Source organism: Physeter macrocephalus, chromosome 13 (assembly GCF_002837175.3).
Source record: "Physeter macrocephalus isolate SW-GA chromosome 13, ASM283717v5, whole genome shotgun sequence".
NCBI classification, from domain to species: domain Eukaryota; kingdom Metazoa; phylum Chordata; class Mammalia; order Artiodactyla; family Physeteridae; genus Physeter; species Physeter macrocephalus.
This window is the reverse complement of record NC_041226.1, coordinates 85,244,855-85,258,263: the sequence shown is the minus strand read 5'-3', so window position 1 is coordinate 85,258,263 and position 13,409 is coordinate 85,244,855. Positions and strand designations below refer to the sequence as shown.

General features: G+C 43.2%; 1 protein-coding gene across 4 annotated transcripts in view; it reads right to left on the bottom strand.

The window, feature by feature from the left end:
• TSC1 (TSC complex subunit 1) overlaps positions 1 to 13,409 on the bottom strand; it is a 50,635-nt gene that overhangs the window by 29,880 nt on the left and 7,346 nt on the right. For 2 of the 4 annotated variants that reach the window (XM_028497223.2, XM_055089408.1), the window contains exons 2-5: positions 11,052 to 11,255; positions 3,837 to 4,022; positions 2,291 to 2,394; positions 1,092 to 1,244 (exon numbers count right to left, since the gene is read on the bottom strand). In XM_028497223.2, coding sequence (XP_028353024.1) covers positions 1,092 to 1,244; positions 2,291 to 2,394; positions 3,837 to 3,942 — 363 coding nt within the window. In that variant the 5' untranslated portion in view covers positions 3,943 to 4,022; positions 11,052 to 11,255. Of the gene's footprint in view, positions 1 to 1,091; positions 1,245 to 2,290; positions 2,395 to 3,836; positions 4,023 to 11,051; positions 11,256 to 12,752; positions 12,966 to 13,409 lie in introns of those variants that run through there. The other 2 variants (XM_055089409.1, XM_055089410.1) reach the window with 2 other exon arrangements.

Genomic DNA, 13,409 nt, shown 5'->3' with positions numbered 1-13,409 from the left:
CAAGCACCAAGCCATTTGTTATGGCGGATATCTAGTAGGAAGAACATGCAATACTGGTAGGAGAATCAAGAATCTATAAAGAGTTTGGGTAAAAAGGACTAACCCTAATTTTGGTTAACAAAACATTCTTACTGAAGGTTTGAATAACAGTCCGTAAGTAGTTTTCAAGGCTTATCTTTTTGTAAAAGATAAGTATTTTGCAATCTGAACTAAACAGTGTGCCTCAAAATCGGATTACATTCTCGTCGATCCATTCACTTAAAAAAATTGTTAAAATTGTTCCTGCTTTTCCTTAACATTAAATGCACATTTTTATGATACCCCACCAATATGACTCCTTGAGAGCCACCTCTAGGGAGAGTAAAACAGTTACCCTTGTTGGCAGAGACAAAAATCAATTTGCATGGTGCTGTGGCAGATGACTCCAAAGGCACTGCCATTCTGGAACAAACACCACTGGATATTTTCATGCCATATCTCTGTGAGGTACAGGTAGTTCATATTAACCACATTTCCTTATTTTATAGATAGGAAACAAGTCCAGGAACTAAAACAGACTAAGCAAATAACGCTGAGTATTTCAGCAAGCCACGGTGAAAACTAAAAGCACAAAGTTCTACTCAGGTTTTGACTCCCTCTGTAGAAAAACGCACTAAGGTTAGTGCAAAAAAGGAGAATGCAACTCAGCTGCAACCAGAACATGCTCCTGAACAGCTGAAAGAGCCTTTCAGCCATTTTTCTATTAGCCAAAAGAGAACTTAGAAATGGGGGTTCCCCCAAGACAAACCCGTATGTTTTCAATGGAGGAAAGGCTAGACAATGATGAAATCAAAGAGGGCTGGAACAGCATAACGTCAACCAATCTGACTGACATGTTACCACATTTGCTTGGACCAAACATATTGCAATAGTCACAGTGATGCACTGAGAGCTTACTAAGTACCAATTTTGGACTACGTTACATTCGAGAAAAACCAAATGCCCAGAAGTTTTCAAACAGTTAAAATCTAGCTTGCTTGCTTGAAGGTACTCAGAATTTCAGAAATTATATTCACAAAGTTATTTTGTTCAAATCCTTACAAACATTGTACCTTGAGACATTTTAGTAAAGAAGGCAAAAGAGGTGCTTGAGAGAGCTTATGCTTCCAAGATGGCTGCAGCCTCACAACGTGGCCCAGTAACGAGAGGGTGGATAACCGAGAGGCAGCTTTGCCCACGTATTCATTCATTTTGTCCAAGAGGTGCTGAAAATGCACAAGAACAAGAGAAAAATATCTCAATAAAGCTGGGAAAAATCAAGGGAACCGAGGGAAATGCACATATGAATGTATGAAGTTCACACAAGGAGAGGCAGCAGTGATACAGCCCAGTCTCTCAAGTCTTCCATTTGATGTAAAGACAGGCTCATGCAGGGAGAGATCAAATTCACGATTTTTTAAAACCATGCTAGCAAACAACACACTGTTGCATTTGCCTTCATAGGCCCTCTTTCTGAAATACATATAGGCCACTTCTTATAATAACCAATGTTATAATAAGCCTGTGGTAGGTTGTTGAAGCTTCATGGGATCCTGCTGGAAGCAGCTACTTATTGCTCCCATAGCCCAGCCTACATGGATTTGGCCCCAGATATAAATCAGGTAGTAGTAGAAGTTAAAATTCTGCCCAGAGTAAAAAAAAAAAAAACCAAAAAACAAAAACAAAAAAAACCCAAGATGTACTGTAAAAGGCAGACAATGGGAAGGCCTTCAAATCCCAGTAAAGTAAATCACTAGCACATACAAACTCAAGACGTACCAAAATCTGCAATTGCAATGCTTTGTTAGCTATTTACCATCAACAAAAATAAAAGCAAAAACAAAACATGAAGGAGTCTTCCAAGTGCCTGGTGCTGTGAAACAGCACTAGTCAATTAGCCCCAATAGCTGCCCACACTTACAGATTCTGCCATACTGATTCCAAGTCTGAAAATCCTACTCAGAGCATGGGTTTAAAGATGGGTACCTTACGGATCAAACTGTCACTATACAATTATAGTTCAGGACTACAGGATTTCTTTAAGCAGCAAGAGCCTTAAAAGCCTCTTGAATATGTTGTATTTTGGAAACTTTTCAGGAAACATAGGTCCTGACAACTGTTTTTATATGTAGTTATAATCTGGGGGCAGTATCATCAATGGCACGCCTAAGTCGAAGGAGTGAGCTCTGGACAGACTGTGCGCTGGGGCTGCACAGACATTGCAGAAATACCAGAAATGTATCAAATCTCTACCATTAGTTCCAGCAGTTACCTTATCATGTGGCTCTTGCAAGGTAGTCAGGATGTGCAATACAGGCTGAGAATTGGTTTCCAGGTAATAATCCACCAAGGTGTTCACAAGCATCGGACCACGGTCTAAAGAAAGAAAAGGGCAGTTTATAATAATTTCCTTTAACATTCTAAACTTACCTCAAATAGTTGCCTGTCACAAAATCCAGAAAACGTTTCTTTGTACGCTACCCAAAGTTATGTGAAGTGTTGTATTTCTGCTTCCTTAAATTTAGGTTTAACGATAGGATAATACCAAGTTTATTTGCCTAAATAGCCGTACGAGCACATGAAACAGTATCTCCTTTTTTAAAATATTAATCAATTTATTTATGTATTTGGCTGCATCGGGTCTTAGGTGCGGCACGTGGGACCTTTCACTGTGGCGCACGGGCTCTCTAGTTGTGGCGCGCAGGCTCAGCAGTTGTGGAGCACGGGCTTAGTTGCCCCGAGGCATGTGGGATCTTAGTTCCCCGACCAGGGCTCGAACCCGCGTCCCCGGCACTGGAAGGTGGATTCTTAACCACTGGACGCCAGAGAAGTCCCCTATCTTCTCCTTTTATTGCTTTTTTAATTACAAAAGTAATTCATGTCTATTGTTAACAATTCAAGTTACATGAAAGTACATGAAATGCAAGTGAACACCTTCCTCACCACCCGCCTCCCAACCCACTCTGCAGAGACAAACATCCTTGGGTTTGGTTCAGGTCCTTTCAAAACTTTTCACACTTGTACGATCACACACACCTAGGCGCCATGTCCATATACCCATGGTCTGTGGATGTGTGTTTTTTCCACTCAGCAAGGTGTTGCAGACACCCTTCCATGACAGCATCCAGGACCTACTTCATTCTCTTTACTGAGCTCCTTGTTCTCCACTGCACGGCTCTACATGATTAATTTAACCATTCACCTGCCGAAGGATACTTCGGTTTTCCCAAGTTTCCACTACATTTCATTCAAGGCTATAATGAAATACAGATTCTTGTAAGTCTGGAAGCCAAATGGCGCAGGCTTTTAAGCTGCTGACAGGCACTCCAGGAGGGCAGAGCACCCGCGTGCCCGCCTGCTAACAGCGCCCATTTCTGTGACCGATACTTGATTTCTGCCAACCCGGTAAGCAGGAAAGGGTCCTGTTTAAATTTATATTTCTCTGATAAAAACAGAGGTTAAGCATGTTTCATATTAAAAATCACATGGGATTTACAGATGAAATGATATACCTGGGATTTGCTTTAAAATACCTGGGTGGGGGGAAGTCAGGGAGGTAAGATGAAACAGGAAAGGCTGGGTATGTGGGGTTCATTATGTGACTCTTACTTCTATGTTTGTGTGTATATTTGAGTATTTCCATAACTAAAAGCTTGAAACACATGTAGAATGAATCCACCGATGTATGCTTTTCCTTGGTGGTTTTAAAGACTCTCTTTAGAAGATGAAAACCAAAATTTATCAGCAGGATTCTAGTCACCTCTAGGTCAATCTCGTCTGACTAGCAGATAAGCTAACCAGGGTATGAGTCTGCTTACCAGAACTGAGGTTCTCTTTAAAGACAGCTGTTACATCATCACGCACACTCAGCATGGGGGAATCCAACATGGAGAGGAGCTCCCCAATATTTGCTTGTTGGGCCATTATCTTACACGAATGCGCTGTGCTGGGTCCAGGATGTGCGTTAAAGACTTTGAAGGCTCTTCATTGGTGCCGCTACCAGACTGAAAAAAAGAAGAGGAATGGTGTAACAAAATGGCCCCATTTTTCCCCACAAAAAACTACCTGCCAGACAAACTGAGCATATATTCGAAGCAGTGAAAAGTTTGTCCAGAACTTTGCTGATAAAAGAAGCTAGGGCGTGTAAATAATTCTGTCCTCGACAAATTTATGAAGAGGAGTTCTAGGCAATGCAACAGAGAGAAACCTAAAAAGAAAAAACAATACCAGTTGGAATCATCACAGCCACTTAATAATGGGACTAAATCTAAGTCTTATTCCTACTCTGATTCTACCCTGGGTTTTGGCTAAGACTATGTTTTCAAATCAGTGATCTAAAGAGTAGATGAACTATTTTCAGAAAAAGAACTGAAAGCATGCTATCTTCTTCTTGACAACCCCATCAGAGTCTAGAAGTCAGTACGGCCAACTAGGTCACAAGTGCGTAAACCTCATTTGCACCAGGGATGGTTCCTCTATTTTTAGTGTGTGCCCCTCATCCCAGACATCTACCACACGCTCAAATGCTGCTAGTTACAGGGAAGTAGGCATGAACGGGGGAACCCTGCACCTTCAATAACTCAGTCCTTCATGGCAGTGGAGCAGTCACCTTATCTTTATAGAGAAAAAGCAGCTCATTCTCCAGTGTCACTATACACATTTACAATTATTCATTTCTCCCCACTATGGTCCCTAAAGCTATATTTTCAAAACCAAGTAAAGACAACTACCATTTATTAGACAGGCACTGCCCACCTTTCACAAACATCATCAAATACACTCCTTATATAACTACAGTATGATTGGTTCTTTTGTCCCCATTTTACAGGGAGAGGAACAAAGATCAACCCCATTTGCTTACGGTCAAAAAGCTAGCAGGAGGCAAAACCAGGGAGAACTGAAATTTGAGCCGAAATCTGCTTCACTCAAAGCACTAAGCCCGTAAATGTGACATTAAACTAACTTGTGGTTTTGACCCTCACAGCAACTGTGAGGTAAGCAGATATTATCCTTATTTTACAAATGAGAATATGGATACTCAAAAAGGATAAATAATTTTGCCAAGGTCACATAGTAAAGCAGAACTTAGATGCCTCAGCTCCCAGGCCAACAATTGTATACGTCACTTGCAGTCACATTAAAATATATTCTTATTTTCTATTTGCTTGTCTTTGGGTAAGCTAAAGTAGCAGTTCTCAGGCTTCAGTGTGTATCAAAACCACCTCGGATCTAACTTCCTGGGCCCATTCCAGAACTGAATTGTGGGCTTAGGAATATGCATTTTAATAAGCACCCCAGAATAATTCTTATATGGGTGATAAATAAGCCTCATTTGAGAAACACCACGCTAAGGAAAAACTCCGCTAAAGAGTTAAGCTCCTACAAGGATGCCAAATTTAAAGTAGCAATGACCCCTGAAACTGGTGAGTATTAACTTACTATCATCTATGCTCTTGTTTAATTACGACCTGGTGATAGTCACTGATTTTGCTCTTGGTGAATCAGAAATTCATTAGCCAGAAAAATCAATTAAAATGTATAAATGCATTTTTGATAGCAAATGCTGATGTAGAAAGTATGATGTAGGAATATAATACAAATTTATATTTACATAAATATAAATCTTACAGGTAAATCATAAAGGAAGTCAATTTCAAAGGACTCAGAAATGTGAGACCATAACCGGTAAGATTTTATTGTAAAAGTTCAAAGCTGAAAACAATAAAATTTCACCTTATTGTGAGTTGGATTAAATTAAATTTACAAGTGCAGATAATACCAACCTGTCAGGGTTTCTTGTTCACCAAGAGGATTAAATGAGATAGCGTGTATCACACAGTTAGCACAGTACCTGGCACAGATAAACACTCACTGAGTAGTACTCACATATTATCAGAAAGAATACTGGTAAAAATCTTTGGGCCACCACTTTCAAGATGACTGGAATAGCACATTTATCTAGCTAGCCTCCACATTCATTTCTAATTCAGGTAAATCACACATGATTCTCAGGCTTAAAAGTAATTTGTCCCTAAGTTTGGTTTTGTTCCAATAAAACTGCTACTTACCCAGTCTCAGGCTCGTGAGACTCCGCGTCTGTCTTTTGTATGTTCAGAAGACAGTAATGTCAGAGCTGTTCCTCCAAATGCAGGCTGCCCAGAGCAGAGTGACATGAGCTCAAATCTAAACAAAGATGGCGCCCATCCAGTCACCTTGGCGATACTCAGGGCTGACCGTCATGGGCCACCTAGCTTGTTTTTCAGATTGTAAATGTAATTTAGGTGTAAAAGTCTGATTTCTGCAGCCTACTCTTTCCAAATGCTTTATAGAAAGCAAAAATAAGGTTTTTTTCTAACATTCATTAGTATCTTTTTTTGGCAACAAGCTTTTGTTGCTCTTCTCTCCAGTTCTAAAATTCTACCTTTTAACCATATTTTTTAAACCTCAGAAAAAATATATATCATGGGCTTTGTGTGGGATTCTTCATTTAAGCGCCTCAAGTTCAAGGATTTTTGACATTCTAAAAAGCCCTCACGGGAGTTCAATCATAAGCTTTTGGAATTAGTTCCATGATTGGACTATCTCCCCTTTTAAACTTACTCAAATATTTCTTGAGGGACTGAGTGCAGGATGCTAAGTAGGGAAGACAGACTTAGCAAGTGCAATGAAGAACTGTATGTACACGAGCAAGAAATGGACATGATTTAGTGAGTACACAAAGGAGGGAAGGGACCAGCTCCACCTGGACGTGGTGGGACTGGGTGAGTTGCACACGTGTTAAACACACTTTACAGCCTAGAGAAGATAAGGGAAAAGTCCCTGAGAGGTTAGCACCACAGGCACATGAAGCATCCACTTCAGCCATGAAAGTCTCTCTTCCATTTTGGAAGTAACCAAGTGTAGAAAATAGGAGACAGGAGAAGCCAAAAGTCAATATTTAGTTAATACATTTCTGTATCCTACACGCCAAAGCAACATTCCATTTAGTTTAATATTATCTTTGGCGGCCACAAGCCACAGTACAGTGCTATCGATGATGCTATTTACATTAGGGAGCCATGACTTTCAACGCCCACTCCCCACCCCAAAACCTGTCACTCTGATAGTCTCCTGGACCTCAGTAAAAGGCATGATCATCAGCCTCTAGCAAACGTCTAGGTGACATCCGTGCTCTTCCACCACTCATACCCTCACATCTAATCTGCTGGCAAACCCACTGACTTATCCCTTTTGTTGTCAGCCCAGCCCAAGCCCCCATCATCCCCCCTTGGAGACAAGGGAGCAGCAGGCCGCCTCACTAGCCTCACCCTACAGCTTATCTGCCACCAAACAACCACAAAAGACTCTGAAATAGGGAAAGCAGAATCTTTCACTCCCCTGTTTAAAATCATCCAGTGGCTTCCCACGGAGCTAATAAGCGCCAGCTCCCAAGGGGCCTGCAAGGCCCCAGCAGATTTGGGCCAGTTGTGAAGTCCCCACCCCCTCTGCCTTCATTTCACAGCACTCCACCCCCTCGTCTCTCTGCTCTAGTCTCAGGCTCCTAAAACTCAGGAAAACGGCCTCTTGCTCAGGCCTCTGCACTTGCTGTTGCTCTTCTCCCAGATCCTCGTGTGGCTGTTTGTTTCAAGTCTCTGCTCAAAATGTCACACTATCTCTGAGAGGCCTCCCCGACCACCCAATCTAAAGCAACAGGGCGGTTCTTAGTCACCACCTTTGAATAAACCAAACTGAAACTCCACACTGGTAACCAGATTTGAGATTTACGGGTGGAAAATAGAGATTTACCAAAGTTCGATTTTAGTCTCTATACTTGGCCAAAATCTGGCTGCGGCCTTGGTCTTTAGGACTGAAAGCTGCACAATCGCCCACTTCAGCAGCACTTCTGGCATCTTTGACTGTGTATGTGTGACCAACAACTATATGTTAATGTTACCACCATACCTAATCCACATGATGTCAGTAATGTGGACAAGGCATGCATACACAGAATTACTATTAATGTCGGAACAAAGGTAAAAACATTCTAGATGTAACATCTAAGTTTTGTGTTTTATAAGTTGAAATTCTGTCAATACGATACTTTATACATTTATTATTACAAAAATAAACGCTTCAGTTAACGATGTGATTTTTATGTTCAAAACCAATTAAGAACTTTCAAACAGTTAAATGTATTAACTAATATTATGAGTATTAAGAAGGCAGATTTGCTAGATAGCTTTACAAATAACAGTAAATATTCTTTGAGCCAAATGTTTACAAACATTTTAGTAACACATGGCTAAATAACAGAAATTAAACTATATTTTAATTCTAACTTTTATAGAATTGTTTTATAACATTTATTACAAATGGAATAATCTTTAAGAACTTCACTTAATTTGTAGTCCTGATTTGTAGTCTTTCAAGAAAAAGTTACATTTGGGAATACTCACATCTTGTGAGGGTGAATTAACAATAAAGCGCCAACCTGTCCCCTCAATTTCATGACATGAAAAAAAACCAAAATCACAGTCAACAATATCCATGGATAAATCATCTTCAAGCCGAACATAAAGAATATATAGAGTATGAAGAAAAGAAAACAACGTTAAGAAAAAATGAAATACTCAAACACATTTTGTACTCACTAATCAAATTTCAAAACAGACTTTACAAAACTGTTTTAGGAAGACAATTTCTTGTAGTTGTGTGTATACGGAGGCTAAAAATTTAATCGAAAAGCTTTTCAGGGTTTCCCTGGTGGCGCAGTGGCTGAGAGTCTGCCTGCCGATGCAGGGGACACGGGTTCGTGCCCCGGTCCGGGAGGATCCCACGTGCCGCGGAGCGGCTGGGCCCGTGAGCCAGCAAGGGTCACAGGTTCGTGCCCCGGTCCGGGAGGATCCCACGTGCCGCGGAGCGGCTGGGCCCGTGAGCCATGGCCGCTGAGCCTGCGGGTCCGGAGCCTGAGCTCCGCAATGGGAGAGGCCACAGCGGTGAGAGGCCCGCGTGCCGCAAAAAAAAAAAAAAAAAAAAAGCTTTTCAAAATGACTGGTATAGATTGTCAACAATTTTTAGTAGCTGAAGATGAAGGATCCTTGAGGCTTGCCCAAGCTATGAATCCCAGGTACAGGTTCCTTCCAGAAAACAATTTACCAGAAACTCTCCCGAATTACATTCTGCTTTGTCTAAAAACGTTAGTGACGGGACTAAACGTGGCAGCTGAAGACAAATGTCCTTCCAGTATCACACACGTGTTAACCCAGGAAAAATCTAGCAGCTGACACAGCTGACCAATTTGTTAAAATTTCAAATTTTAACAATCTACTAAAATGGAATACAAATGCAATTATGAAAAATGTTTAATAAAATCTGAGATTTGGGCTTCCCTGGTGGCGCAGTGGTTGCGCGTCCGCCTGCCGATGCAGGGGAACCGGGTTCGCGCCCCGGTCTGGGAGGATCCCACATGCCGCGGAGCGGCAAAAATCTGAGATTTGTGGGACTTCCCTGGTGGCGCAGTGGTCGAGAGTCCGCCTGCCAGTGCAGGGGACACAGGTTCAATCCCTGGTCCGGGACGATCCCACATGCTGTGGAGCAACTAAGCCCGTGAGCCTAGAGCCCATGCTCTGCAACAAGAGGAGCCACCGCAGTCAGAAGACTGCACACTGCAATGAAGTAGCCCCCGCTCGCCGCAACTAGAGAAAGCCTGCGCGCGGCAACGAAGACCTAATGCAGCCAATAAATAAATAAATAAATGAATAAAAATTAAAAAAAAAAATCTGAGATTTGTGATGTGTGATGTTCAGCTTGGGCCTCAATGATTTGATCATGACCATCTGACATTGGGTTCAAATTCAAATGCAGTGGATTTCCGACAAAGGACAGGGTGAAGTACACATAAAATATTTGAAAGTAAAAAGTCAAACTTAGAAAGCTTCCCCTACTTGTGAGGGAACAATACTTCCACCTTCTTGTTAAGACAGTCTACAATCTGTATTAAGTCCCTGTTTGTGAACAGACACCAGTCTTTAAGGCAAAAATCTCCACCTTATTTCACAATTCCTAGGAGGTAAGGGGAGGCGGACAGCGACAGAACACAGCAAACAGCAACCAGTGAGGCATTAAATGAATCCCATTAGCCATCCGTGTATAAAGACAGCAGACCAAACACTTCCCTATCTCCCCTACACCCTTCCTGTAGACACGGAAAGCGGTTGCACTGCACACTCCTGCCAGTAAACTCAAAATGAGAGCTCAGGGATCAGTCAGGTCCCTCAGACTACATCAGTATGCACAGAAATGCCAAGGCCTCAATATTTAGGAAGGATATATTCCAGGACTCTGAGAATCCTCCCTCCAATTCCTAGAAACCACGAGAGCATGCAACTCATCCCCAAAAAACTAATTAAGACAATTAATCAATAAAGCCACGTTACAATGTAAATGCTAATTCGTTAGCTCAGGGGTCCTCGGCCCAGGACATACATTAGAATCACCTGGAGAGTGCACACAGTCCTGAGCGGGCTCGGGGGTGGGGTCCAGACAGGACACCTGGCTTGTTTTACAGGCCTGTGTGGATGGCTGAGGCACAGGCAGGGTTGAGAACCTCTGTGCCAGTTAAATGACTTGCTCAGACACACAGGCTTCAATTTTATCTAGGCGAGAGAACCAAATTCTGCTGCTAGATTGAACTGATTTGAGTCGCAGGTACACCAGGTACTAACTATACAACCTCGAGAAAATTACATAACATTTCAGAGCCCGATTCCTCATCTGTAAAATGGAGATACACCAAAAGTGTGGCTGTGAAGAACAAAATAAATAACCACAGAATGCACTTAACACCATGCCTGGCACTGAATAAGCAGTTAATAAATTACCGGTAATTAGACTAATTCCTTCACAGCACAGAAGGTCTAGGTCCTGGCAAGTAGCTAAAACCATCAACGTTAATCCTGAATGCAAAGAAACATCTTTGCTCCAGTACAACCACAGACAGGAGAAATGATTCTCTTCCACCTTCCCCCAACCACTGGACTCAGTTTGTACCTTACCTGTTCTGGGGACAACCGGTACTTCAGTTTCCAGCGCTGTCAACCTGGTGCCTTTCACGGTCACGGAAGAGAAGAAACACGCGTCTGTCAACATCCAGCTCACAGTGAAGTGAGGTCCCAGACGCAATCAGAGGAGGTTCAGGGTGCACCAGCTTCCACCTCTTTCCTACTGCACATCCCTGACAGGTGGCCATCTGGTTTCCGCTGGAATGAACACTTAGAATCACTGGGTGCACGTGCCTCTCCCCGTCTACATTTCTGAACAGTTGGTTGCTGGAAAATTCTTTATATTGTGCTGCACTTGTAAACTCTGCCTTTTGTTAACTGTCTTTATTAGAGCTATGAACGAATGGGCAGGAAATGCATGGGCAGGACGGGCTCCAGAATTAGAGCTCCGAGTTGAAATCCAAGCTCTGCCACTGAGTAGCTGTGTAACGTTGGGTGATTTATCTTACGTCTCTAATGTCCAACCTTAAATTACATCACCTGTACAGTGAGAAGAACGGCGGCGTCTACCTCCCAAGGCTGCGCGGGGCCTGCAGGAGATGAACGCCCAGAGCCCTCGGCACGGTGCGTGGCACAGAGAAACCACCCGAGGAGCCCGGGAGGGAGAACGGCGCCAGGCACGAAGCACTCGGTGGGTCCGCGTCACTTCAGACCCAGCACGCCCCCTCCCTCCCCACAGCCCTGCCCCACTAGCCGCGGTCTCTCAGCCAAGCCACGCATGCACGTCCCCACTTCAGGACCAGGCACATGTTGTCCCTGTGCCCGAGAGACTCCTCCTCTGCCCCTCCCAAGCCCAGTCTTCACCCTGAAAAAGCTCAGCTAAGCACGCGCTTCATCAGAGACGCCTTCACTTCCCTCCACTCAGGGCCAGACCAGGTCGGGCCCCATCCCACACCCTCAGCAGCCTGTATCTCTTGGTGTCACGGACCACACCCGACTAAGCAAGTGTAATTAGTTACTGAGTATGTCCCCCGCACCAGAACAGCAGTTCCAGCCAGGGAGAGACGGGGGCTTCTCCAGTACTGTGCCTCTTGCAGCTGCCACAGTGCCTGGGACTTGTTCACTGAATGATTAGGAGTTAAAATATTTCTTAAATAAATGTACAAAGTTGAACTCTGCCTTTGAAACCACACAACCTTAAACTAATCCTTCTACATGACAAGCATAAAATATTTGAGAAGAGCTATCATTTCTCCCTATCTTCTTTCCCTCTTTGCCCTGCTTTCTACCTAAAGTACCTCATATTAAATATCCTTGTTAAATATGAGTGTATGTAAATACATTCCAGTTTGCTTTTAAAATGTGGGCCCTTCAAACTACGTTTCGGTACAGCCTGATCACTAGATTGTAAGCTCCATGGGGACGGGGACCCCCACTGGTGGGGGACCACCAGTGGATACCCAGGGCCTATTGCAGCATCTGGCACACAAGGGGCAAATATACCCTGTTCAGGTCAACAATGATTTCATCAGCTTCTTTGGTAGCCATTCCAGGGTTGAATACAGATACGAAAAGCTGAACCTCATACACTATATATGCCTAATTACACTGAACACGGAAGAGCTTCCACATACAGTCCCGGTCAAAGTTGAACTCGTGTGTGGGCCAGCTCTCTAACAATTAAAACCTCTTGCTCCAGAGGACGGGGTAATTATATTTCCTGGTAGAACACATTCTAGGCATTAGCGCCATTACCTGTGGTCCTCAGTGGCATATACTGCAAGTGTGTGTGCAGAGCTGCAATGCAGGCTGGCCTTCCAAAAAGGCCAACGAACCGTTCACACAGCGGGTGCTTGCCCAGCCAGTCACTCGGCCAAAAGAGCCAGAATAAAACACTGGCGCCTCTAATCTTCAGAATCTTAACTTCAGCTGTTACTCCACTGAGTCATGTAGACTTCCTCTTGCAATTAATCCCACTTGGATCTTTTACCTGAAAAGGAACATCTAAGGCAAGGGTAAAATTAGGATGTATACAAGATGAGATCTTATAGCCTGCCTAGCCAGGATCACTGTCCTAGATAAAGGAACTGGCATAGGAAATCAGAATGGTTTTTGTCCAATGCTCGACATTAAGACTTCTTATCTTCTTTATTGCTATGCTAAAAAATGGTAATGGTGATAAATGTTGGCCAGTCAGGGGATACCTGGCATTATTTATATTTTTAAGTGTTTACTTATTCATTTATATTTAAATCCTGCCCTATGGAGGTACTACTAGGTAAAATCATGCAACCTGTGAACTTCCTGATCAGGAGTGAGGAATGGAGAAGACCCTCCTCAAAAATGTGTACCCCTGGGCTTCCCTGGTGGCGCAGTGGTTGAGAGTCCGCCTGCCGATGCAGGAGACACGGG